The sequence below is a fragment of the Mirounga leonina genome, unplaced genomic scaffold (assembly GCF_011800145.1).
Source record: "Mirounga leonina isolate KUSES-001 unplaced genomic scaffold, KU_Mleo_1.0 Mir_195, whole genome shotgun sequence".
NCBI classification, from domain to species: Eukaryota; Metazoa; Chordata; class Mammalia; order Carnivora; family Phocidae; genus Mirounga; species Mirounga leonina.
In genome coordinates this window covers 7,427,880-7,455,748 of record NW_023270490.1, presented here as the reverse complement: position 1 = coordinate 7,455,748, position 27,869 = coordinate 7,427,880, and the positions used below count along the sequence as shown (strand labels likewise).

Sequence of the window (27,869 nt, the reverse complement as noted above, 5' to 3'; positions counted from 1 at the left end):
ATGGCAGGCACTGAGCTCTCTGTCCCTCCCGAGCAGTTTACCAAAATCAAAGCACTGGAGCTGATCCCAGAAGTCCTATTAGAGGAGGAGGAAGATGGAGGGTGCAGAGGGAGGGAGCCCCCGGGCCCCGGAGACGTGCAGGCCCCAGGCCCCTACGGGCCCCTCCAGGCCAAGGTGCCAGAGGGAGAGCAAGAACCGCCACTCAGCACGGAGGAGAGCGAGAAGCACATTCTGACCCTGCAGACGGTGCCCTTCTCCGAAGACATGCAGCTGCAGGACATCAGCTGGCTCAGCCCGCAGCCCCAGGAAGGCCTGCAGGTGATGGTCCAGCAGGCCGGCGGCGGGCTGCAGTCTCTGCTGTGGCTGGGCGAGGGGACCCAGCAGTGCGTCGCCGTGAGCATCCAGGAGGAGGTGATGGAGCTGCACGTTCTGGAAGGCAGCATGGCCGTGGCCAGTGAAGAGAGTAAGTTTGTGGTGAGCCTGGCTGAAAGCGCTGGATTGCTAAAGGTATGGCTGGGTTGAATAAACAGACCCTGGGCAGGGTGGGGGAAAAAAAAACTCAGACTGCGTTTGTTCTTTTCTTAGTTGCTCTTTGTGCACCATTAGGTAGGGACAAGCGAGTTCAAAGTTGCAGTTTAAATTACACACAGTAAAAAGACCACCCAGGGACAATCTTGGGCGACCACCTGTTATTTTCGACGAGTTTAAAAAGTTACACCAAGGAGAACGCTATAAGGCGCCTTGTGTTTTTAAAAAACAGTGTTATGTTTCCTTCCCCAAACCCTGGATGCTTAATAATTATGGTGTCGGCATTTTGGTTGCAATAGATGATCTTCTGTGCTTCTTTAATTCTGGTGTTTCTCTCTGTGTTCTATGGATTTATCAAGGCAAAGAGTTTAATGGATTGTCATTAAGAGTATAGTATTTGTGTGAATACTCATTTTTGTTTATCAGTTTGAGAAAGGTCAGGAGGAGGACCAGCTGCTGGCTGAAGGAGGATTCGATCTGCAGGTGGGAGAGCAGCTCTTTCTTGTGGAAGCGAAGCCTGGAGATGAAGGAAGAGACGAAATTGTGCTGACCATTTCAGACTTAAACGTGGAAGAGCAAGAAGATAAACCTGCATCAAGTCAAGGACATGTTGAGAAAGCCACCTCTACAAAAAAACCAAAAAAGACGAAGGGTAGGCCAGCTCGTGTAGCATAGGAGACCGTGCGTACGAGGGGGCTGCCATTGTTCTTTAGGAGACCGAGATGGTGGTTGAAATTTCATGTGGTTGACTTTTAGGTGCTTTCCAACTGCCAGGAAATGGGAGAAACTTTAAACTAATGTTCTGTGTTGTGAATCCAATCCAGAAGAGTTTGTGTCTTGGACACAAATGTTTTTAAAGCAGAGTAGAAACGCTTCTGGAAAGTGCTGTAGAGACACATAGAAGGTGGGCCCTGATCTGCGCCTGGTTTGCAGCCCCATGGGGAGAGGAGGGGTGGCGCTGGGCTGATGGAGGCAAGGGCAGGGGCCTCAGGACCAGAAGAAGGAGTGATGTCCAGAAGGCAGCAGAGTCGCCTTGTAGGGAGGGGATGCTTAGGGGAGGCCAGGGAAGAGGACTCAGAAGCCATTAAGACTGGGGATCCCATTCTAGGCAGCTGGAAGCGGCCTGTGGGGGTAGCTCCGAAAGTATGTGGCTTCTTACTGATGGGGGACAGCTCCTCAGATGGGTTCTCAAAGAGGGAGATTAGGCCAGGTTAGGAAGGACCTTGAAGCTCAAGTCAAGTCATATTAAAATTAAGATTGCATGGCGGCCGCAGCCCACGGAGGGAAGTTGACCCTCAAAAATTACTTGTTTAGCTTTTTAGAAAATACTAGTTTCTCACTTACTTAAAACAAGAGAGCTCACCCCCCAGACCTCAGTTTCTAGCTCATTTGTACAGTCCTCTCTGGCCACACGTGGCTGTTTCCTCCCAGCAACAGGTGCCAGGGCCGGGAGGTGACTCTTTTAAAAGTCACACTGCCTGTTCTTCCTACATGTGGTTCAAATCATTCATTTGGGTTCATGGCCTCTGGCTTCAGTAGGCGGCTGAGTTTGCAGTCTTTGCTATAATATATGTACATATATATCATGCTTCTCTTGTATTTAAATCAAGAGATCATACCCCCAAATTCCCAGTTCTTAGCTCATTTTATTTTTCATCTATTCACAATCGTGTGCAACTGTCCCCGCTAATTCCAGGCTCTTTTCATCCCCCAAAGAAAAGTGAGCCACAGGGACACCTGGGTGCCTCAGTGGGTTAAGCGTCTGCCTTCGGTTCAGGTTATGATCCCCGTGGTGCTGGGATTGAGCCCCAGGTCAGGCTCCCTGCTCCGTGGGGAGTCTGCATCTCCCTCTTCCTCTGCCTCTCCCCCCTGGTTTGCCCCCCCAAAATAAATAAATAAAATCTAAAGAAAAACAGAGAAGTGTACCCACTTAGCAGTCATCTCTGGACATTTCTTTAAATGGACTCATACACATAAAGTATGTGGCCCTCTGTGTCTGGATTTCTTCACTTAGTGTTATCAGTGCTTCGTTCCTTCATCCCTGAGTAGCCGTGCGTCATACGGATAACACGGGTTTTGTTTCTCCATCCATCCATCCATCACCATCTGGGCTGTTTCTGTGTTTTAGCCAGTGTGAGGAGTGCTGCTGGGAGCATTCACGTACAGGTTTTTGTTTGCACGCTCTTTTCCTATTCTTTTGGGTGTGTTCATAGGAACGGAAAGGAATCGCTGGGTCATATGGTCGGTCTGTATTTCAGTCTATATTTCGGTTTTTGAGGAATTCCCGGTTCCCGCAACAGCTACACCAACTTACATTTTCCCCCCAGCAGTGTGGGAGGGTTCCAGGGTCTCCACACCCTTGCCAGCACTTCTTTCCATTTAAAAAAAAAAAACTAGAGTCATCCTAGTGGAGATGAAGAGTGACCCCGTTGTGGTTTTGATTTGTATTTCCCTGATGCTAATGATGTAGGAAGATGGTGAAAAATTAACTGCAAGATGATATGTTTTCATGTGCTTATGGGCCATTTGTATGTCTTCTTTGGAGAAGGGTCTACTGAAATCCTTTGCCTATTTTTTATTTTTTTTAATTTTATTTTTATTTTTTTAAAGATTTTATTTATTTATTTGACAGAGAGAGACACAGCGAGAGAGGGAACACAAGCAGGGGGAGTGGGAGAGGGAGAAGCAGGCTTCCCACCGAGCAGGGAGCCCGATGCGGGGCTCGATCCCAGGACCCTGGGATCATGACCTGAGCCGAAGGCAGACGCTTAACGACTGAGCCACCCAGGCGCCCCTTTTTGCCTATTTTTTAATTGGTACCTGTATTTGTTTCCTGGCACTTGGGCAACAAAACACCATGGATTGGGTGGCTTAGAGAACAGGATGGTGTTCTCTCACGGTCCCGAAGGCTGGAAGTCTGGGATCATGGTGTTGGAAGGCTCTAGGAAGGGATGTATTCCAGGAATGTGTTTTCTCTCAGCTTCTGGAATTGTCCCAATCATGGCATTTTTTTTAGCTCATAGTTGTGTCACTGGTCTCTGTCTCTGTTGTCACGGAAAATTCTCCCTCCCCGTGTGTGTCTACCTGTGTTTCTTCTCCCCTTCTTCTAAGGGCGCCAGTCATACCCACCCTCATCCAATATGATCATCTAAGCTTGATGACATCTGCCAAGGTCATCATTACAGATATTTGCCATTAGGACTTCAGTGCATCTTTGGGGGGATCACAATTCAACCCATAAACCTTCTATTTCAAGTTTGTTGGGTGTTGTATCATGAAGGCCATTGGAATTTGTGAAGTGTTTTTTCTGAATCTATTGAGATGATGGTGCTTTTCTTCCTCTTCCTTTTGTTAATATGGTGTGTTGCACTGATTGTCATATGTTGAACCATCCTTCCATTCCTGGGATAAATTCCACTTGGTCCTGGTGCACAATCCTTTTAATAAGCTGCTGGGTTTGGTTTACTAGTATTCTATTGGAGATTTTCCCATTTATATTTATAAGTGGTATTGGTCCATAGTTTTCCTTTTGTGTCTTTGGCTTTAGTATCTGAGTAATACTGGCCTCATGGAATGAATTAGGAAGTGTCCTACTTTTCTGTGTGGGAACTTTGAAAAGGATTGATGTTAATTCTTTAAGCTTCTGGTAGAATTCTCCAGTGAAGCCTCTGGTCCTGGGGCTTTCTTTGTGGGTAGTTTTTTGATTAATGACTCAATCTCTTTATTTGCTATGGCGCTATTCAGATTTTCTATTTCTTCTTGAGCCAGTGTTGGTAGTTTGTGTGTTTCTAGGAATTTTCCATTCCATCTGGGTTATCTGGTTCTTTGGTATACAGTCGTTCAAAGTACTCACTTACAACCTCTCTCATTCTGTACAGTTGATAGTAATGTCCCCACATTCCTTCCTGATTTTGTTTATTTGACTTTTCTCTTTGTATCTTGGTTGCAAGTCTAGGTAAAGATTTGTTAATGGTGATCTTTTAGACGAACCCACTTCTGCTTTTATCGATTCTGTTATTTTTCTGTTTTCTATCTCATTTATGTCCACTCCGATCTTCATGATTTCCTTCCTTCTGTTAGCTTTGGGTTTAGATTTCTCTTATTTTTCTAGTTCCTCCAGATGTAAAGTTAGGTTATTGATCTGAGATGCTTTTTCTTTTTCAGTGTAGGTGTTTACAGCTAAAAGTTTCCCTCTGAGCACTGCTTTAGCTGCAGTCTGTAAGCTTTGGTCTCTGGGGTTTCACTTCCATTCAGCTCAGAGTATTCCACAGTGTCTTTGTGATTTCTTCTTTGACCCATTGGTCATTTGTGAGTGCGTTGTTTAATTTCCACATATTTATGAATTTTCCAAATTTCCTTCTTTTATTGATTCCTGATTTCATGTCATGATGGTCAGAGAGCATATGATTTCTATGCTTTTTTTAAATTTATCGACATTTTTTTAAAGATTTTATTTATTTGAGAGAGAGAGAGAGCACGAGCCGGGGGACAGAGAGAGGGAGAAACAGACTCCCCGCTGAGCCGGGAACCCAATGTGGGGCTCAATCCCAGGACCCCAACATAGGGCTCAGTCCCAGGACCCCAGGACCACGACCAAGCCGAAAGCAGACAGATGCTCAGCTGACTGAGCCACCCAGACGCCCCTAATTTATCGATATTTGTCGTGTGGCCTAACACATGGTTTTTCCCGAAAAATGTTCTGTATGCACCTGTAAAGAACGTCCATTGTGCTGTTGTTGGGTGGAGTGTTCTGTAGATCTGTTATGTCTGTTTGGTTTATAGTGTTAAGTCTTCTGTTTCCTTGCTGATACTCTGTCTAGTTGTCCTCTCCATTGTTGAAAGTAGAGTATTGAAGTCTCCCACTGTTACTGAAGTGCTTCTTTCTACCTTCAGCTCTGTCAATTTTTGCTTCAGATATTTTGGGGCTGTGTTATTAGGCACGTATATGTTTATGATTGGTCTACCTTTGTGATGAATTTGGCCTGTTCTTGTTGTATAATATCCTTGTCTCTTGTAACAGATTTTGTCTTAAGTTTGTTTTGTCTATTACTACAGTTTGCATGAAATGTTTTTTGTTGGGTTACCCCATGACACTAAAAAAAGGACAAGCCAAGTTACTTTGCTGTGTTTCAGTGGAATTTGAACATCTCAAGGAAGATTTTTACAAATCTGTAAACTCTCCATCTTCTTCTTCCTGCAGAAATAAAACGAACCTTCCACTGTGATATCTGCATGTTCACCTCTTCTAGAATTTCGAGTTTTAATCGTCATATGAAAACTCACACTGCTGAAAAGCCCCATATGTGCCACCTTTGCCTGAAAGCCTTCCGCACCGTCACTCTTCTGCGGAATCATGTCAACACCCACACAGGTAAACCAGAAGAGAAGGATCTTTCCTGTTAAGGATAAGTGTTAAAATTATATACGAATGTGAAATCTACCTATCTGAACGTCAAAATAACATGTTTGGTTTCACGACTTCAGTTTTGTCTTCGATTTTGCCTAAAAACATCAAATGTTATAAAGATTTTTCTCCTATATGTCTGGCGTTTTTGTGATTATAAAGGGTCTCTTCTTAATTTTTAAAGCATTCTGAAACTGAGTCTAATTAATAGGTTATAAATTCCTAGGAAACTGTGTGGCTAAGCCTTGTTTAATAGGATAAACTATGGGATTTTTCAGGAACCAGACCCTACAAGTGTGGTGACTGTGACATGGCGTTTGTTACCAGTGGAGAACTTGTCCGACACAGACGTTATAAACACACTCACGAGAAACCCTTTAAGTGTTCCATGTGCAAGTACGCCAGTGTGGAAGTAAGTTCACTCATGTACTTAAAGCTTCATGGCACTCTTAGTAAGAAGTTGATGTGAAAGTTAAGCTACGCTAATAGAATCTCTTACAAAATAGGTTTCACTAAAGATATTATTCATACAAAATCTATGCAGGAAATAATACTCATTCTGTTTTCTAAATTTAATATAGGAAATTGGAGGGGCACCTGGGTGCCTCAGTAGGTTAAGTGTCTGACTCTTGATTTCGGCTCAAGTCACGATCCTCAGGGTTGCGAAATTGAGCCCCATTGGGCATGGAGTCTGCTTAAGATTCTCTCTCTCTGCCGCCCATCCCCTGCTTGCCCTTCTCTCGCTCTAAAAAAAAAAAAAAAGAAAGAAAAATAGAAAATTGAATTTTTTTCTTTGATTCCCAATTAGTGAAACCACAGCAAAATTACAAATGAAATTACTTATACTTGAGAGATGTTTCTCAAATGTGTTAGAAAGTCCTATCTGGCGTTTTACGGAGTGTAACTCTGTTCTACAAAATCCAGGGGTATTTGGTCTAAGAGAACACAGAACCAATCTGAGTTTTCACTGCAACTTAGGACCGTTCCTCAGTGGCACCTGGTCAGATACAAAACAGCTTGTGTGAAGAATCAGACGTGGCCCATTTCCTCTCTTAATTATAGAGAGACCACCTTTCTCAGACTTCAGTGGTATGTCATGGTCATTTCGGCCAGACTGTTTTATTTATACCTTCTGGCTGGCTCAGCCACACTCCAAGTGGAATGACAGCCGCCTGGGACACCTACTCTGCAAAGTCAGCTCCCTACAAGGAAGGGTTAAGGGCTCCGTCGCGCTCTGTTCGTGTGCACGCTGGGTCCTGGGTCCGAGCCCAGTTGGGGACAGATCACACACTCACTCGGAACAGAGTTAGAGGGGAGGGCTGGAGTTTATATAGGCATGATGCAACCGCATTTCGTAAACGAGGGAAGCTCACAGACGGCGTCAGGATTTGGTTCCAAGAAATTTTTCCCCCTATTACTATTTTTAAAAATTACTTGTCATCGGAGTTAAAGGTGGTGGCTGTGTGTGGAAACACGCAGTGAAGGTTTCAAAGCACAAAGCCACCTGAGACTCCCTGACTCGAATGGCCCCCATGTTGGTGCCCTGCGCGGTCTCAGCACAAGCTCGCGTGTCAGCGGAGACCCTTCTCGGGGACGGGCCATCCACACGCAGGTCCCTCACCTACACTGAAGGACGCTCTGCCACGGCTCTCACCCCTTTTGTGCAGTTTCCAGGCCCTGCCCCGCTGCTCTGTTGTAAGGGGCAGGGGTAGTAGCCTAAGCTCCCCCAGCACCGTCCCTTCACGCTGGGGCCAGCAGGAATGTATCCAGGCTGCGGGCAGGTTACCACACTCCCGACGGCTTGTGAGCGCCCCTCATTCCCTGCTCCCTCCGAAGCCATGGAGGACGTTTCTGCCCAGCTGCCTTTGCCGCCTGGCTCAGCAAACCTTTCATGCTGCAGTTGTTCACACTTTCTGTTTTGCCTCCTCATAGACTCGAAGACGACCACTTTGCTTCTAAAATGCTAAGCTGAAGCTTTCCGTTCAGACCTTGTTTTCCGTTCTAAGTCTTCTGTTGTTCTCGAATGTTCTCCAGGCTTATGAATGCTTGTCCCTTACTGGGGAGCCAGACCGAGCCTAGCCTTCCTGAGATCGCAGGTAGGGCTGACACTGGCTTTCTGACAACAGCCGCCCGAGGCAGATAAAGGCCTGCAGTAAGTGCGTACAGAAAAAGAACAGTTCTAGAAGGTGATCAAACAGTCAAGCAAAAAAAAAAAGATCAAACGGAGGGAATATGAGGTTTGCCTTTTAATTAATTGCCTGGGATGTGTAATTAATCAAATTAGAGAAGTTGCTTCCTTTTACTTAAAAGTTTCTTCTTATAAAGAAACCACTAACACCTAGAACTTGGCCTTACTAGAAAGGGAGGCCTCTCTCCACTCCCGTGCCATTTCGGGTCCACAGAACTCGCAACTGTGAAATGCTTCACAGGGACGTTGTGGTCCATTAAAGACCCACTGTTTCAAGGCTCCCGCGTTATTTACGCCAACAGATGTCTTCTGGCCTCTGCGAGCTGATCTAAACTTGCTTTGGAAATGAAAACCAAATCCTGTATGGCTCTGAGCCACTAGATTTCAGTGTTCCCTTTGTAAAGTGAAGTTGAGTCTGAGAGTCTCTTGAAATTACCGCTCGTTACCCACCAAGGACCTCAGATGCACGCATCAAACGGAAAACGTCAGGGCGGAAAACAAAAAGTCATGACCGGTGCACCATGTTGGGCCCGTGAAATCCGCGCTGACGTTAACGTAGGAGCAATTTCCAGATCTTTTATCATGCTGATTAATGGAAGACTCTCAGGACTCTTAAGTGTTGATGGCGCTCCGTGCCCCTTGTTTGTTTCGCAGGCCAGTAAGCTGAAGCGCCACATCCGCTCACACACGGGGGAGCGCCCCTTCCAGTGCCTTCTGTGCAGCTACGCGAGCAAAGACACCTACAAGCTGAAGCGGCACATGAGAACGCACTCAGGTAACGCCGGCCCGCGCGGGAGGCCCCGCTGGTTCGGTGCGGTGTCCCTGTTCCAAGGGATCCCGGACAGAATGTTCCTCGAGGCCCGTGGGAAGCTCAGATGTCAGAGCAAGCATCTCCATTCTTCCTGACATGGGGACTTTGATCCGCACCGTTATGTGCGCTTAGCCTTGGGGTGGGGGGCCGTGGGGAGAAGCAGACCGCCGTCCCGTGTCTGCCTCTGTGGGTGTGTCGGGGATTTAAGTCCCCTGGTAACTGACCCTCCAATTTTAAGGCAGAATGTAAAGTGTGCTGGTTTTGCAATGCACTTAATTTTTTACTTATTTTTAATGGATCTATGGTTGACACATACACTAGATTCAGGTGTACAACAGAGAGACTGTCCCGTCACATACTGTACCCGATGTCATCGTAAGTGTGGTCCCCTTCTGCCACCGCACAAGCTCACATGTACAACGTGATTACAATACCGCCGACCACATGCCCCAGGCCGAGCTGTTCATCCGCGTAGCTTCTTTATTTTGCAACTGAAGGTTCATACCTCTTAATCCCCTTCATCTCTCGGCGCGTCCCTCAACCCCGCTCCCCTGTGGCAATCCCAAGTTCTCTGCATTTATGAGTCTGTTTTGTCTGTTTTGTGACATAGATCTCACATACAGGGGAAATCCTATGGTCTCTGCCTGACTTCTTCACTTAGCGTAACTCCCTCTAGGTCCACCCATGTCATTGCAAATGGCAAGATCTCATGCTTCTCTGATGGCTGAGCAATATTCCATTTTATATATAAACATATATATACACCATCTCTTTTTTATCCTTTCATCGCTCAGTGGATAGTCGGTCTGCTTCCGTATTTCAACTGCAGTCAGTAACGTTGCAATAAACACGGGGGGCACGTATCTTTCCAAATCACTACTTTTGTTTTCTTCGCATAAATGCCCAGAAGTGGAATTAGTGGATTGTATGGTATTTCTAGCACTTACTTTATATATATTTTTTGTATGAAGACTATGTTTACGTGTGTGTCTCGTTCTGTACACCAGGGTGGGAACCGGGTGGCCAGCAGACGAGTAGCCCCCAGATGGTAGGAGGGCCGCCGGTCTGGGCCGCCGTCCCCCCAGCTGTACTTGATGTAACGTTGTCTGGGCTTGATTTGGGCATCGGGCTCCAACCGTGGGGCTAAATACACAAGGAAGGGGTTGAGAGCGGGGCCTCGGGGATAAAAGAAAGGCTTTCAGCTCCAGGGAGCGTTGGAGAGGATCCGGGCTTGCTGGGCGGAGCCCCCGTGCAGAGGGTCACTTCCGTCGTCCGTGTCACAGGTGAGAAGCCGTACGAATGCCACGTTTGTCACGCACGCTTCACCCAGAGCGGCACCATGAAAATACACATCCTACAGAAGCACAGCGAGAATGTCCCCAAATACCAGTGTCCGCACTGTGCCACCGTCATCGCGAGGAAGAGCGACCTGCGTGAGTGTCTGGCTTCCTGAACTTCCTTTAAGGACAGTACTGGTTGGCTCTTAGGGGGGCACAGCCTGGAAACCCGTGGAGCGCTGGGCCTGATGACAGGGAGGCCCTTGGTCTGCAGGACCAGCTCAAGAGGGGTTTTTTCAGAGGTCCTGTGGTGCCATCTAGTGGCAAGATTGCAGAAGTGCGGGTTCATGGCTTGTTTTTGGAGTCCTGGCCTAGAGCCCATTCATTTCCAGGTACACCCGCTAAGCAGTCACGGGTATTTAAGCTCCTAAAGCACTTCCACGGATACTGTTTCATTCCATAGCAGGCCTGTTTTTACAGATGATGGAGGGGCTTAGAGAGACAGCATGAATTGCTCCATGGTCCCCTAAGTTGGGAGGTGCCAGGGTGCCGGGAGGTGGCCTGGAGGTAGGTTCTGACTCTCTTAATGTTCTCATCAGTGATACTCTGCAAACCTTTCTTAGACTCTTGCTGTGATCCTAAAAAGTTCAGGGTGCTGAGGTTACAAAAGGAAGAACTTAAAGGGCCCTCTCCTTAGGGAACTCACTTCAGTAAAAGAGGCCAGCCTATGGTCTGAAATCCTTGCTGTGATACGGTATGCCCTCTCAATGGCAGGAAACATCACAGAGCAAAAATGGAATGCACGATGAGCGACTCTGAATGCCAGATTTAGGAGTCTGGGTTTTATCCTGCCCACAGGGAAAACCAGGCAGTGTTTAGGAGTAGGAGCAACCGTGAGTGAATGAGCCTCTCTCCTATGTTTTGGGGCTTCTGGGCTTCCCATTTTCCGTGATCTTACTTCTCTTACCAAAACATGTAACACTCAACATGCTAGCACAAATATAAGTCACCGATCTGCCCGGAGAAATTCCGGAGATGAGATACACGGTTTTGAGAACATTTCTGAAAGAGTGAGGATGTTTTATGAAGCCTTAACTTTTTCTTTTTTTAAAATCTGGAACATTCTGTCAATGTTACGGTAGTTACTGGCATGCCACAAAACACAGCCCAGTGGGACTTTGTAGGATACAAGAACCACAAGCCTGTTGCCCAGAAAGGAAACACGAAATGATGTGGGTCACACCCACTTCAGTAGGCGGCCCATTCCGCGTACCTGGTAAGATGCTTTGTGAACCAGTGAAATCTTCTGCCGCCACTGGAGAGATCAGGCTCCTCAGTGACCTGAGTCAGCACATCGAGGGTGTACCTCCTCCAGGTGTCTGTTGGGGTTGGCCTTTTCCACAAAGGACCACAAACCACCACGCATTAGACGCAGTTCAGCAGAAATTATTCTAGAGCGTGTCCAATCAGACCTCACTGCGAGTCCTAGGTCAGCTACGACAGAGGAAAAAACCAGGGCATTGACTTCCAACAGAACATCTGGGCTTTTTTTTTAAGTTAAGATACAGAAGTTATATGTTTTTAATGTGAAACCACCTTAACATTATCCCAAAAACCCGCCCGCACCATGATGAGGTTCTCGAGGTGCTTTGTTCAATGAACACGTTGGGTCCGATATGCCCCAGCCTAAACGACATCTCACTCTGTGGTGAAAAGGGTATTCAGCGGACTTGTCAGCATGCGGTGCATTCTTAGCAGTAGCACCCAGCGGGGAAGGATTTCATTCCCTGGGAGGCAGTTGGCAATATCTAGAGGCATTCTGGTTGTCACACCCGGGGAGGAAAGGATGCTACTGGTATGTACTGGGAGGAGGCCAGGGATGCTGCTAAACTTCCTACAGCGCCCAGGACAGCTTCCCCAAGAAGAAACCAGCTCCAGGTGCTAGTAGTGCTGAGATGGAGAAGCTCCGACACAGAGCTCGGGAGAGCAGCTAACAGAAGTAATACGGTTTCAGCGCCCCCCGTTCTGTCGCTATTTTAGGTGTCCATCTGCGGAACCTGCATACTTACAAGGCCGCAGAGATGAAGTGTCGCTGTTGTTCTGCTGTCTTCCATGAACGCTACGCCCTCATTCAGCACCAGAAGACTCATAAGAACGAGAAGAGGTTCAAGTGTGAACACTGTAGTTATGCCTGCAAGCAGGTACCAGGTTTCAGGCGATTTGGGGGGGGGCAGAGGAAGGCAGCAGGGTGTGCAAAAACGGCGGGTCGGAAGGGGGTCCTCTGTCACTTTGAAAATACTGAACAAGGTCATGCTTTCTTGGAAGATGGTGTTCAGAATAACCAGAGAGCAGCCAGGGGCCAGTACGTCAAAGCTACAGTTCTTCAAAGTATGGTTGACAGGGGCGCCTGGGTGGGGCAGTCGGTGAAGCATCCAGCTCTTGGCTTCAGCTCAGGTCATGATCTCAGGGTCGTGGGATCGCGCTTCGAGTCAGTCTCCACACTCAGTGAGGAGTCTGCTTGAGGATTCTCTCTCTCCCTCTGCCCCTCCCTCCCTGTGCGTGCTTTCTCATTCTCTCTTTCCTCTCTAAGATAAATAAAATCTTAAAAAAAAAAGATACGGTTTACGACTCCTGCACATCCTTGAAACCAGTCAGGGCCGTAAATCAAGATGATGATTAACTAATTAATTAACGCCAACACAGTATTTGCCCTTTTCGCTATGTTGACCTGGGTGGTGATGGTACCAAAGTGGCGTGCGTCAGAAGGTGTGTCAGAACCAAGCTGAGCAGCGATGCGACGAAGCAGGACTGGTCTCCACTGTGTTCCTCACGGTCCTGTGCTGGCTGCAAAGATAAAGGCAGTTTTCCTTAAGACTGTTCTCGATGGGGTGGTGACAGTCACCGGCTTCGTTCAGTCTTGACCCCGAATACTTGCAGTGATGAGGTACCGCTGCCGTCTCCCGAAACCCAGTGGCCATCGGGACGGAAGCTCCCGGCGCCTTGTCCAAGTTGCCAGCTCAACTAGCCACTCTTTCCTGAGCTGTTGTTTTCACTTGAGAGAACGAGTGACAGACTCCGCCGCTTCCATCTCAGACATGTGGCAACACTCTGTGCCTTTTTGAAAGTAAATAAAGGGAGTCTGTCACTTCAAGGAAGATGTGTTGGCAAAGATACGATTTCAGCTGTCACGAGGAAATAAACAATTAGAAGTTTGCATTTCCACCACCATGAGCTTGACAGCTTGCTAACACTTGAAGACTTTTTTAACGAGACTGGAGCGATTTTAAGAAAACATTTCTTTATACAGTGTCATGAAATGTGTCAACAGTTAGAAGCTCTCCATAGCTCAATAAACTGAGATTTACCAGATGACCAATCAGTCGCTTATTTTACAAAATTGTGCATGTAGGTAAAAGATTCACTCAAAGTATAAGATAGATCAGTGGATTGAAATGGAATGGAATACAAAAAGGACCCTCTTCCCCACATGCCCTTCCACCCACCCTCCTCCCAGGACAGCGTCACTCAGTCCCACCCTGGGAGTCATGGTCCCACCAGGGCCACGCTGTCTGGAAATGAAGGTGAGAGGAGAGGCGGGTGGGGAACAGGGTACCCACAGGAGGGAGCCTTGGAGAAACACGGTCCATTCAGTTATGAACAATAACATAGAAGTGGGCATGTGTCTCCTCTGCGTGATCCTAGTGTTTTAAATAAAACAGGTACTTTTGCTTGACCTTATATATATTTGTGTCTTGCTTCTCCAAATTATTTACTGATATAAATCTTAGTTAAAATTTCTGGTTATTTCTTTGCTAAGAAGAGTTATTATCACTGTTACGCTTTTAAATAGATAGTAAGATTTGTCCTAATATTTATCAGGAAGCAGGAGGGGAAATATTTAGAGGCTTAATATTCTTCCAGCCCCAAATAGCCACTGACCTGAAACTCTGGCATTAGATTTTTAAAAAAAATTTTTTTAAGATTTATTTATTTATTCGAAAAAGAGATCTCGAGTGCATGAGCAGGGGGAGGGGCAGAAGGAGAGACTCTCCAGCGGACGCCCCACTGAGAGCAGATCTCACGACCCTGAGATCATGACCTGAGCCAAAACCAAGAGTCGGATGTTAACCGATCAAGCCACCCAGGCTCCCCTCTGACATTAGATTTTTGTGTCCAGGCTCTATCTGTCCTTTGTAAACTCAGGTCATTGCAAATAGTTATAGAAGTCGGGCTGCAAATCCCTGAGCTCTCTTGGAGGGCCAGGTGATTATCGTTTCACTCCGCAAGGAATGTTCCACTGCATGCCCAGAGCTTGCTGGTGGCCTCACAGCAGGGTGGACAAGTTTGGTTCCTAGATGGCCAGACTGTGCCCTCACTTATCTTAATCATATGCTCATCGTTGGGGAGGGAGGAAAGGTATGTAATAAATAACGTCAAGGACTAAGAAAGTCCCCATAGGTAGCTCAGCTGCTTGTCTTCCTCCCCATCCCTCCTAGGAACGTCATATGACTGTTCACATACGCACCCACACCGGAGAGAAGCCGTTCCCCTGCCTCTCGTGTGATAAATGTTTCCGACAGAAGCAACTTCTAAATGTGCACCTCAAGAAGTACCATGATGCCAATTTCATCCCGGCCGTTTACGAATGCCCCAAGTGTGGCAAGGGCTTCTCCCGCTGGGTAAGCTTACTTGAGTCACAGTAAGTCCTCCTCGAAGAGGTTCCTCTGTTTCACGGGCACTGACACACTCAGGGAGTTTAAACCCAATTATAGAAACTTGTCAGGCCTGAAGGCAGTATCTGTCCTGCCTTAGGGAAGTGGTTATTAGTTTTTTGGAGTCACAGAGCTCTTGAAATCTTACGAAAGTGGGGTCTCCCCTTCCGTGAAAAAAGACAATTCTGCAAACAAAATCCTACAAATCGTTTTAGGGAATTCTCATACTCCCCAGAATCTGCAAAGACTCCTGCTTTAAGTGTAACATGTTAACATTGTTCCTGTGAATTAGATTTAGGCTATTTCACAGAGAGGACACAATTTTCAAAATATCTCAGAGACGTTCTTAGAGCAGTGTTGCTGGTGCTCTGATAAGAAAGACATTTAGTCTTCCATGTTATTTTTTTTTAGGCGGTGTATTATTTATCTATTGCTATCTAACAAATCACCTCAAAACTTAGTAGCTTAAAAAACAACAAACGTTTATTACCGCACATTCTCTGTGGGGCAGGAATTTGGGAGGCGCTTGGATGGATGGGTCTGGCTCGGCGTCTCTCATGAGGTTACAGTCAGGATATTGTCCCCTGGGGGCCACATCACCCAAGGCCTGGCGGGGCTGGAGGCTCCACTCCCAAGATGGTGCCCTTCCATGGCTTTTGGCAGGAGGCCTCGGTTCCTTACCACGTGGACCTCTTCATTGGGCTGCTCGAGTGGCCTCATGACCCAGAGCAAGGGGGAGAGGGGGAGAGAGCAACTGTGCCCTTTGTCAGCTAGTTTTAAAAGTGGCCCATTATTTCTACTCATTAAAAACCAATCACTAGGTCCAGCCCACATTCAAGAGGTGGGGGATGGGGTTCCTTTCGAAAGGAAAAGTGTGGAAGAATTTGTGGTCATTGCAAAACCACGACAGATGATGAGCCAGACCCTTAGACAATGTATGCGCTCCCGGCTAGCTTTTATAAAAGTTTTGAATTATCTGAAGTTGACTCTTTAGGAGGAGAAAGCTTTATCTTTTCTCTTTGTGGTTTTCTGGGTAATTCTGGAGTGTTAATACTCCTAAGTTCAAATTCTCAAATACAAGTAGTGACAACACTCCAAACCCAGCGTTCATACCTTGTCAACATTGTAAAGAGCCTGCCCTTTGGTGTGAAGAACCAGAAAACAGAGAAAAGAATGAGTCTGCCTCATAGAATTCCTCAGAACATACAATCAGAAGTTTTGAAAACTTTTCTTGCGTTCAAGAAAGTGTATTTGGACTTGCACCTAGAATACAGGCGTACCTTGGGGATAGCGTGGGCTTCAGCTCCACAGTAAAGTACCTCACGATAAAGTGAGTCAGAGGAATGTGTTGGTTTTCCAGTGCATATAAAAGTTAGTTACACTATGCTATAGTCTGTTAAGCGTGCAATAGCATTATGTCTTTTTAAAAAAAAGTATATACCATAATTTAAAAATACTTCATAGCTAAAAAGCGCTAACCATCATTTGAGCTTTCGGCAAGTTGTCATCACTGATCACCGATCACCATAACAAATACAATAATGATGAAAAAGTTTGAAATATTGCGAGAATTACAGAAGTGTGATGCAGAGGGGTGTCTGGGTGGCTCAGTCGTTAAGCGTCTGCCTTCGGCTCAGGTCATGATCCCGGGGTCCTGGGATCGAGCCCCATATCGGGCTCCCTGCTCCGCGGGAAGCCTGCTTCTCCCTCTCCCACTCCCCCTGCTTGTATTCCCTCTTTCGCTGTGTCTCTCTCTGTCAAATAAATAAATAAAATCTTTAAAAGAAAAAAAGTGTGATGCAGAGATACAGTATGAGCTTTCTAGAAACAGCATCAGTAGACTTGCTCGATGCCAGATTGCTACACACCTTCCATTTATAAAAAATACAGCACCTACAAGTGCAGTAAAGCAGAGTACGGTAAAATGAGGTGTGCCTATGTATAAAACCTCTTACAGCATAAGGATAGAAAGACAAATACCCAAAGAAAAATGGGCAGAGGATCCAAATAGACATTTCTTCACACAAGATCTACAAATGGCCTATAAACACATGAAAAGATGCTTATCGTCGTTCGTTGCTCGGGAAATGCAAAGCAGAATCATAGCGAGAACATGTAGGGCCAGCCATGAGGGTGGCTACAGTCAAAGGAGACCGATAACAAAAGATGCGGGAAGATCAGAGCCCTCCCACAGCGCCGGTGGGATCTGAAAATGGTGACACCACCTTGGAAGACAGTCTGGCTGTTTCTCAAAAAGTGAAACGTAAAGTTAGTGCACAGTCCAGCTGTCCCACTCCCAGGCATATACTCAAAAGGACCACACAGAAACTTGTACACGAATATTCATAGCAGCGTCATTCATAAACAGCTCCAAAAAGTGGAAACTACCTGAATGTACATCAACCGATGAACAGATAAAACATTGTATATCCATGCAGTGGAATATTACACAGCCATTAAAAGGAATGTGTACATGTGACAACGTGGTGAACCTTAAAAGAAGCCATATATTCTATGATTCCCTTTCTAGGAAATGTCCAGAATATTCACAGAGACGGAAGGTAGCTTAGTGGTTGCCAGGGGTTGGGGGAGAGGAAGGCGGAGGGTGACTCCTAAGAGCGTAGGGTTTCTTTTTGAAATGTAGTTCTGAAATTGATGGTGGTGATGGTTTTACAACACTAGGAATAAGCCACTGAATTACACAATTTAAATGGAAGAATTCTATGGTATATGAATGAAATCTCAATAACGCTGTTAAAAAAATTAAACAACCCATTTCTGGTTCCACTTGGAAGTTGCTACTCTGTCTTAACAACAAGTAAACACCTGAATAGATTGAAAAATCAGCTCTTCTAGGATCTATAGGGAGAGGGGAGCACACAGGGCCAACCACCGCCCCGAAGAATGGAGACGGACAGGTGAACACTGAGTCACGGGTTCCAGAGCAGAGACTTGCGGGCAGAAGCCTCCACGGGGAACCAGCGCCGGGGCAGGAAAACCTGAATGGTAATTGAAGACTCGCTGGAGGCTCAGGTGGACAAGTCCGAGAGAAACTACAGTCCCAGTCCCAGAGGCCCCCACTGTACTGGGGGTTTTACCACCAGGAGCCCGACCAGGTTCTCACAGTGAATGTCAGAAAAAGAATCCGCTTCTGCTTCCCTCCAGCCGGGAAAAGGGGAGGAAGTGATCTGAAATACCCCAGAACCTTCTGTTCTCCTTAACAAACAAGGTCTCCCTCTGGGGAAACTAGTTCACCAGAGCCTAACCCACTGGGCTATCATCAGAACTAAGTGACCCGGTGGAAGGGAGACACCCGACTCCAGCCCACAGCAGCCCTCCGGTCCCACCTGAGGTGGAAAATAAAACCGAGAAACACTTGCGAGGTTCACAGTCCAGAGGCACGACTCACGGACACAGTGAGACCCTGTCACAGGCTACAGAACACGCCCCCTCCCCACACCTCCCCTCCGCATTCCCAAAGCCCTGTTTCCAGCAGCTCCTTTTCCCCGGGGCGTCAAGTCCAGCTATGAGGAAAACTTAATAAGTCATCCCAAAAGGTAAAATCACAGTTTGGAGAGACAGAACAGCAAAAGCAGGCATGGCAGGGATGTTGGAATCATCAGGAATTTAAAACAGCCCTGATTCCCACACTAAGGACGCTAGTGGATAAAGTAGACGGCATGCAAGACCAGGTAAGCAACACGAGCAGAGAGATGGAAATCCTAAGAAAGAACCACAAAGAATTGCTACAATGGAAACAAAAAATGCTCTGATGAATGAAATCAAAGAAAAACTGTATAAATGGAGAAAATTAGTCTATGTTTATGGATAAGAAAACAATGTCAAGATGTCAGTCCTTTACAACTTGATCTATAGGTTCAGTACAATTCCTATCAGAATCTCCGCACATTAGGGGCACCTGGGTGGCTCAGTCGGTTGAGTGGCTGGCTCTTGATTTTGGCTCAGGCCATGATCTCAGGGTAGTGGGATTCCGTACTCAGCGAAAATGAAAAATCTAGAAAGAGACCTGACACCCTTCACTAAAATTGATTCAAAATGGATCACAGACCTAAAGGTAAAATGCAAAACTATAAAACCCATGAAGATAACAAGAGAAAATCTTGTTAGGGTTTGGCAGGGACTTTTCAGGGACAACACTAAAGGTGCCATCCATGACAGAAATCATCTGTAAGCTGGCCTTCACTAAAATGCACGACCTCTGACTCGAGAAGACAAGCTACAGACAGGGGGAAAAGATATGCAGAAGTCACATCGGATAGAGGACGGTCATCCAAAATACACAAAGAACTCTTAAAACACAACCCTAAGAAAACAGATAACCTGATTTAAAAAATGGGCCAAGGATTTTTACAGACCCCTCACCAAAGAACACATACGGGTGGCAAGTAAACACAGGAAGAGATGCTCCACGTCGTACGTCATCAGGGAAATGCAAATAAATCAAGACACCACCACACACCTAACAAAAATGGCCAAAATCCAGAACGCTGAGAATACCAGACACTGGCCAGGACGTGGAGCAGACCGAGCGCTTGGGCGTTGCTGGGCGGCATGCAAAATGGTGCAGCCACATTGGAAGACAGTTCGGTGGTTTCTTATAAAACTAAACATACTCTTACCATACAATCCAGCACTCACACTCCTGTTCACCCAAAGGAGTAGAAAACTTACGTCCACACAAAAACTTGCACCCGGATGTTTATAGCCGCTTTATTCATAATCGCCAAAACTTGGAAGCAACCAAGACGTCCTTCAGTAGGTGATGGATAAACAGGTCCATCGAGATAAGGGAGTAGTGTTCAGGACTACAAAGAAATGAGCCATCAAGCCGTGAAGACATGAAAGAACCCTAAATGCATATTACTAAGTGAAAGAAGCCAATCTGAAAAGGGTACACACTGTACGATTCCAACCATGGGGCATTCTGGAAAAGGCAGAACTATGGACACAGTAACAAGATGGGTGGTTTCCAGGGGTTGGGGAGGAGGGATGAACGGGTGCAGCACGGAGGAGTTTTAGGGCAGCGAAACTAGTCCGTGTGATAATAGAATGGTGGATATGGTCATTATACATTTGTCCACACCCACAGAACAAACACCACCAAGAGTGAACCTCAGTGTAAACCACGGGCTTTGGGTGATTGTGATGTGTCCATGTAGGTTCATCGATTGTAACAGAAGCATCCCCCGTTCTGGTGAGGATTCGGATAATGGGGGGAGGCTGTGCGTGTGCGGGGGCAAGGGGCATAAGGGAAATTCTGTCTCCCTCTCAATTATGCTCTGAACCTAAAACTGCCCTAAAATATGAACTCTTTAAAGATAAAGAAATATGTGCATATCTGGGTACTTGAATCCAATTTAATTTTTAGAAAGTACATCGTTCACAAACTCTCATTCTTTAACATGTGGTGGTTTCCACACCAGAATGTCATAGGGCTGTGAGCACCTTTCCTCCCCAGTGAGGACCCCTGTTCTGGATTCCAAATGCTGGGTCCTTCCTCTCTTGAGAAACAGTCCTCTGATGCATATGTCTGTCATACCGCTCTGCCCCCTGAGTCCTAAATAATCTAAATGTCATATTGGTTTACTTAAAATCTTAGCACACTTACTTTTTAAGGCTGGTTGTGTTTTTGGTTGTTTATTAATCCAAAGCCGATGTCCAGAGTCGTTAGCCATGAGCTTCATGAATTTGGAGGGAGATTGTATGTGTTCATGAGTATGCGCTTTGCTGGGGAAGAGGCCATTGCGATCATCATATCCTCAAAAGAATCCTTGGCCCCAAAAGGCTCCGTTTGTGCATGATCATCATATACATCAGGGATCAGCAAACTTTCTTCTGTATAGGGCCGGATAGTAATATTTTCAGCTTTGCAGACCAGTTTCTGGCCCAACTACTGTTGTAACACAAAAGCATCCATAGATGGACAATTCATAAACAAATAGACATGGCAGTGTTCCAGAAAACTTTATATATATATTATTTATTTATTTATTTGAGAGCGTGAGAGTGAGTGAAAGAACACAAGCAGGGAGAGTGGTAGAGGGAGAAGGAGAAGCAGGCTCCCCACCGAGCAGTGAGCCTGACAAGGGGCTCCATCCCAGGACCCCGGGATCATGACCCGAGCCAAAAGCCGGCACTTAACACACTGAGCCACCCAGGCGCCCCCAGAAAACTTGTTTTTCAAAAACAGTTGGCCGACTGGATTTGACCCATGGACCATCGTTTGCCAACCCAAAATGGAAGAAGTTTCAGTAACCCGTAACATTCCCCCTCCACTTACACATGAATCCTTCCCCTTCTACCCATAAAAACCAGGACAGTCCAGCGGAGCACCATGCTGAAGCCAAGTAGAAATTAGGTGGGAGATTTTATATCATCAGCAAATTGACTGACACGTCACCAGGATCTTACTTTCCATATGAACTTCCCAAACAGTGGAAGATTCCTAACTTAAGTCATCCTAAGTGTTCCTATGTAGGAATGCATCGTTAATCGTCTTGACCGGGAAATCTGTGACTTCCCTCTTAATTTTGAGTGTTGTGTATACGTTCCCTAACTCCATGCATGGTAGGTCGGGAGAGAGGTTGGCAGGGCAGTGAAATTCATACAGTGTATGATTGATTTTCTTAAAATTGACAGTCTATTGAATCTCTGGTTCAACATCAAGCCTCACTTTGGAGAGTAGACGCATTCTAGAAGAATAGATATTGTCTTCTCATTGACTTCTATGATAAAAAATATATATTTTTATATTTATTTTATTTTATTTATTTATATTTACTCAAAAATAAATATTTATATACTTATATATAAATATATAAATTTATAATAAATTTACTAAGTTTATATATAAATTTACTATAAATTTATATATTTAATAAATATAATAAAATAATAAATATATAAATTTATATATATGTAAATAAAATATATATATATTTAAAATAAGCTCACTTTTGGCTAGACCTAAACACAACAGAGGGGTCCCCTTTTTTAAAAAAGCCACCTTTTTTGTACAAGAACATACCAGGCATCGGGCGCCTGGGTGGCTCAGTCGGTTAAGCTTCCCACTCTTGATTTTGGCTCAGGTCATGATCTCAGGGTCATGGGATCGAGTCCCGTGGTGGTCTCTGTGCTCAGCGCAGAGTCTGCTTGTTCCTCTCTCTCTGCACCTCTCCCCACTTGAGTGCGCGCTCTCTCTCAATCTAAAATAGATAAATATCTTTTAAAAAAAGAAAGAAAGAAAGAATATACCAGGCACACGTTTCCCCACTTTCCAGCGCCTGGGTCTTTACCCGTGGGATTCTAAATGGCATTCCGTCGGGGCTGCTGACTCTCCCTGCGCCCCGTGTCATTTCTCCAACAGAGTAACATGCAGAGACACTCGGCGAAGTGTGGCTCGGGGCCAGGAAAGCCGGCTGCCTTGGGGAAAGCGAGAAGAACCAAGAGAAAGCCAGCCATCCCAAAAGAGGCAGCCCAGGAAGACGGTAACTCTTTTTCAACAAACGGGGTTCTAATCTGCGAGTGATTTTCTTGGGATCACGTCCTGGGTCCTGGGTGTTACCATGCAGGGGATGCGCTGGTGTGTCCCGGGCCCCGCTCTGTGGCCGCCCCCTGCCACCTTGGGCAGATTTTGAGCTTCGTTTTGCCCCGGGTGGGTCCCTGGCGCAGTGGGCTTGATGGCTTCTGCACCTGTCAGAGCTGCAGAGCCCCCCCCTGCCCCGGTGGCATCCACACACCCCCGTCACACGGGCTCCTGGCGGGCCAGGCTGCCCAGGCGAAAGGCTGCCCCCTCTTGAAGCTGGAGGGCTGTCTCCTGTACCTGGTAGGTGCCGTGTAAATGTCCCGGGGCTGCTGCAGCAGTGACCACAAACTGAGTGGCTTTAGAACAACGCAGGCTTACCCTCTCTTACCTCTGGGGCCCGGAGGTCCTAACTCAAGGTGTCAAAAGAGCTTGTGCTCCCTGTGAAGTTTCTGGGGAGATGCCCGCCTGCCTCTTCCAGCTGCTGGTCTCTCCCGGCGTCTCTTGGCTTGTGGACACATCACTCCAGCCTTCCTCCCTGTCTGTCTCTCCTCTCCTTTCCAAGGACACTTGTCCCTGGACGTAGTACCTGGAAAATCCAGGATGATCTCATCTTGAGACCCTTAACCTAATTATATCTTCAGAGATCCTTGTTCCACATAAGGTTACAGTCACAGGTTTGGGGGGGTTAGGATGGGGACCTCTCTCTTTTGGGGCCACTGTGGGCATCAGAGTCTTTACCGTTGGCCTCAGGGGGGCAGACGTGGGTTCCCAGGTTAGAGTAAAAAGGGCCTGTGTCTGGTCTGCCCTGTGAAAGGTTCTGCTCCATGAGGGGACAGACCTGACTCTTCCGGACATGTTCTGTTACACTGTCCATTCCTGTCCTATGAGAATCTTAGAGCTGAAAAGCATGGCTGGAAACCACACGACCTTATCGCGTAAACAAACGGAAAACGTTTGCATGACATCCTCATTCTTAAATCCCCTATATTTTGATCCCAGCCCCAATCCTTGACTAGTGAATGTTCCTCTGGATAGCGGCCAGGTTTTTCCTTGCTTCAGAGCTGCCAGATAAAATAGGGGATGCCCGGCTAACTTTGAATTTCAGATAAACAACGAATACTTGTTTAGGGTGAGTATATCCCACCTGCTACTTGAGATATACTTGTACTAAACAGTCCCCCTGTTTGGGAAGTGGGTGGTGGGCCTGGAGATCTTCTGAGCGGGGCACTACGAGCTGTTCAGACCTCCTTCCACATGCCCACATCTTCCCACCCCGGGCTGGAGTTCGGACAGGAGTTCAGACTGGTGTTCCAGCCATCCTCCCCCAGCTCCCCCGGCCTCTCCGTCTGCAGGCACAGGTCGGTCCACTGCGCTTGCGGGGTAAACTCAGAAGAGAAATGAACATCACAATACGGATATAAAAACGACGGAGCCAGCCTGGACCAGACTGGTCTTTACACTGACAGTGTAAAACACCATTTTTCATGGTTTTACGGAGGAGTCCCACCGCCGCCACCCCGCCCCCGTCTGAGGTCTGAGGCCCCGTGGTGACTCCGCCTGGCACCTGCCTCCCTGTTCCTACCTCCGCATTTCCCCTCCATCTCCTGCTGGCCTGTGGCTCGCACCCGGCCTGCTCCCGCCTGCCAGCCTTAAACACACCTAGGTGTCATAAGAAAAAACGAACCCCCGCATGACGCCCACCCTCCCTGGTCCAGAAACTCCCATCATGTTCCCGGCGGGCTCACTCCTGCCCCGCCTGGGCCCCTGCATCTGCCTTCTGCCCCGTCACCCCACTGAGGTGCCTGGAGGCTCCCCGTCAGCACGTCCCACTGGCCTGTCCCTCCTCGGCAGCCGTGGCACCTCTGACTGGTCACCCTCTTGACCCTGTCCCCTCCTGCTTGCCCCACATGCATCCACCCTACTGGTGTTTTCCCTCGTTCCCCCAGCGCCTCCCCTCCTCCTCTCCTCCTCCCCACAGCCGCTCTCACCTCGCCTTGCGTCCACGGCGGCACCCCCTCCACACTTGTATCACTTGCGCACCTGCGCCCGCCCCACACCTGCATGCACGACCCTCACCCGCTGCCGCGGCAGGTCCCTGGTGATCTGTGCAGCCCCCGTGCAGCCTCCACAGGCTGGGAGCGACTATTCCGCTGCCCGGCGAGCGTCCCCTCTCAGCGGTCTCCCAGTCAGTCCATTTAAAACTGACGTCTCGCCACCTCTCTGCCGTCCCTCCCACCCCCAGCCTCGTTCTCTCCTGATCCGCGCTGGTGTTTGAAGCCATGACCCACTGGCAGCGCCCTCGCCCACTTCTCAAGGCCACAGGCGTGGGACCGGGTCCACCCTGTCTCCCCAAGATGTCCGGGACCCCATCTCAGCGCCTCTCCCCCCTGTCCCCGCTATCCACCACCGGAACCCCTTCCCTGTGCACCCAGCGCTCTGAAGGCTGGGACCTCGGGTGTGCTCGCCGCCTCCCACCCTCTCGGGCACCTAACCATACTGCGCCCCCATCCCAGCCAGGCCAGACTCACCCTTTCCTTTGCCAGGAATTCCTGCTGACTCACCCACAGATCCCCAAGATCTCACCTGCGGATCCCGGAGATCTCAGCTCTGAACCCCAACTGGGTCAGCCCCACCTCACTTACACCCCAGGGCTATGCCCCTGCTTTGCACACCCCCACCTGGTGCTCGGCGTCACATTTATCTGATTCTCTCCCACCTGCCCTGAGCTCCCCTCCAAGGCGGGCCCGGCCCTCGAGTCCACACCAGGCCTGCCGTTAGCAGGGTTCATTCGTTCCCACTTAACCAAACAGGCAAATAATGAACACAGCCCTTTACTGGAGAAGATAAACAGGTGAGATCCACCTCAAATCTTTCGACCACCATAAAGAGATCCAGAGGTCAGGCTACGGGGATCCACGCTCTAACTGGGACGGACCCAAAAATGTCCATATAAATGTATGACTTCTCGGCTAATTAGACACCTCTTGGCTTGACACCTAAATGTAGTATTTTCTTTTAATTATCTATTCAAGCCTCTAAAAACCTTTGGCCAACTCCTATCTGAGTAAGAGTAGCCTTCGTCAGAAGACCAAACGACTGGGGACGGAGGGTTTTTGAAAATGTCTAGCCCTTGGTTGGTGACCTGTTTGCCGTGGAGCAGAGTTCAAGTGTACCAGCTTCCATGGTGGCCATGGGCCTCCACGACTGGGTGGCAGCACCTTGCCTTTGTCGACCCTGAGCCTCCTGGACACTGACCCTGAAGTAAGCAAAGAACAAAATCAAAGGGATGAGAGGTGGGTCCGCATTGACACCCTCTCCTGTTCGGCCTTACGCTGGTGTTAAAACCGGAACATCACTTGGACCAGGTCATGAAGGGCGTGCGGAATGCTGCCTGCCCCGAATGCTTGCCTTCCAGAAGGGCAGGAATGGGAAAGTCCTCGTAGGTTTAAAGACAGACAGTGATAAGATCGGGTGTATTAAAAATTGTCTCATATTTTGGATGGTCACCTGTCGCACCCTAAGCAAAGTGTGAATGGAAACAAGTAACCCGGCTTATACTAGCAAAAAATACTTAATTTGCATTTCAGGGGTTTTTAACCTGTTTTATCCAGATAGTGGTCTGGCTTCTACTTTGCTGTGACGGTGGGTCAGCTCTAGGTCACCCAGCGTTTCGGGCTAGGTCTCTACAAATCATAGTTCCTTTGCATACGCATGACCCGGGTCTTAGTGCTCTCCCCGCACTCCCCCCAAAATGCTTCCAGAAACCACAAGCAAACCTGTCTTCAAACAACCTTGAACCCACAGAAGGTGAAGCTCTGGTGAGTGTGGGCTCTTTGTCTGCCCTTCTCACGGACAGGCAGTGAAGTTGTGTGGGTGTTCTTGGGGAGTAATTTGGGAAATGGGTAGAGGGATGAGTATCATCGGATTTACAGCGTTTTTAAGCTCCCAACGTTGTGCTGGTGAGAATCCGCTGGAGGGTGGGCAGGGATGGTTATGGATCCGGGCGTGGCTCACAGTGAGTGGGTGCCCAGCGCAATGCGTGACCCCAAACCGACTCTGCATGGGCTCCCTGGCAATAGGGACAAATGCCCTGTGAGCAGCTGGTTTTGTCATTCTGGGGACGTCATTCCCTGAGCTCCAAAACAAGACAGGCGAGCGGCTCAGCCTCTGTTGAGTTGTGCAGGGCCTGCGTTCGGTGTAGAGCATGGGTTCTCGGCCAGCGGCGGGCCTGCTTCCCAGCAAACATATGGCAGTGCCTGGAGACATGTTTGGTGTCACAAGTGAGGAGTGGCATTCTTCTGGCCTCCGGTGGGTAGAGACCAGGGGATGCTGCAAATACTGCACAACGCACGGGACAGCCCCCCAGCGGAGAATCATCCGGCCCTAAAAGCTTAGGGGACCAAGGTTCAGAACCCCCTGAGGCACATAGGTGCCATCGGAAATACTTACACGAGTGTCTTATAAATGGAAAAAAATCATTTTCTAGAATGTTTGCTATGTTAAAACATCAAGGGATTGTTTCCAAAAGGTACGTGCACTGTTTTCTTGACTTTATTTTAAATTTGCCCAAATCCTGTGTCTTTTCCCCAAGAAGCTGCCGCTAAGGAGGTTCCCGCCGTGAGACTGGAGCAGTGCCAGGGAGAGGTGGTTCCTGTCCCCTACAGAGGCGTCGCGGCTGAAGAAGTGACCCGTGATGGCTGAGCGACAGAGATTCAGAGTTCCTGTTCGCAGCGGTTAACTCTTCAACTTAGAAGTTTGTAGCGTCTTCTTTGAAACAACTAAGTTCATTGACAGTGGAGGGTCTCGATTTTTCCAAAGTTTGGGGTTAGTGCTAGGAATTGTTTGCCTATTTTTTTTTTTCCACTGGATGGTTCAAAAAGCATGGCAAGTATTTTATAAAAGGCCAAGATCTTGAATTGGGAGGATAAAACCTCAAACCTATGAATTCATTCACCTGATATTGGCAGGGTGGCCTGCAATGAATGGGCAGTGATTGGGGAGGGGACACCAGTTATCTCAGCTGTAAGTACAGACTACTTAATGCTTCAGCCAACAGCCAAAGCTGGGATCCTTTATGTTAAATTGTATACACCCTTTATATTTCTAATATGATTTTTTAAACCTGAAAACCTAATTTTATATATCCTTTTTTAATACAAATGAATTTTCCATAAAATTGAAAGCTACCATAATACTTTTAATTAGTTCTAAATTCAACAAAAAAGATCTTGATATTGTGGGGAAAAAAAGCTGAGTAGAAGATGGAAACCTCTAGACGGTCATGCATAATTATTTTACTCTGGTCTACGAGCAAGGTTCACTTTTAGAGTTTGTATTCTTCATAAATTATGTTTTCTGGCAGGTATGAAATTTCCCTGGTGACAGTCCATTGTCACCTACTAG

The 27,869-nt window shown here is 47.4% G+C and overlaps 1 protein-coding gene across 1 annotated transcript; it reads left to right on the top strand.

Moving 5' to 3' along the window:
- CTCFL (CCCTC-binding factor like) lies at window positions 1-27,509 on the top strand. Its single transcript, XM_035025671.1, has 10 exons — window positions 1-507; window positions 955-1,180; window positions 5,729-5,899; window positions 6,211-6,344; window positions 8,775-8,895; window positions 10,215-10,364; window positions 12,249-12,409; window positions 14,705-14,887; window positions 22,308-22,428; window positions 27,061-27,509. Exons 1-10 carry the CDS (start codon window positions 1-3, stop codon window positions 27,165-27,167), a joined length of 1,881 nt encoding a protein of 626 aa, XP_034881562.1. The 3' UTR covers window positions 27,168-27,509.
- Window positions 27,510-27,869: the final 360 nt, after the last annotated feature.

Excerpts from the sequence above, each read along its gene's own strand:
- CTCFL (XM_035025671.1), top strand. The coding sequence starts at position 1 with ATGGCAGGCACTGAGCTCTCTGTCCCTCCCGAGCAGTTTACCAAAATC. Across the intron at positions 5,900-6,210 it reads TCATGTCAACACCCACACAG|GAACCAGACCCTACAAGTGT; the intron begins GTAAACCAGAAG and ends GGGATTTTTCAG. Across the intron at positions 14,888-22,307 it reads GCAAGGGCTTCTCCCGCTGG|AGTAACATGCAGAGACACTC; the intron begins GTAAGCTTACTT and ends TTTCTCCAACAG.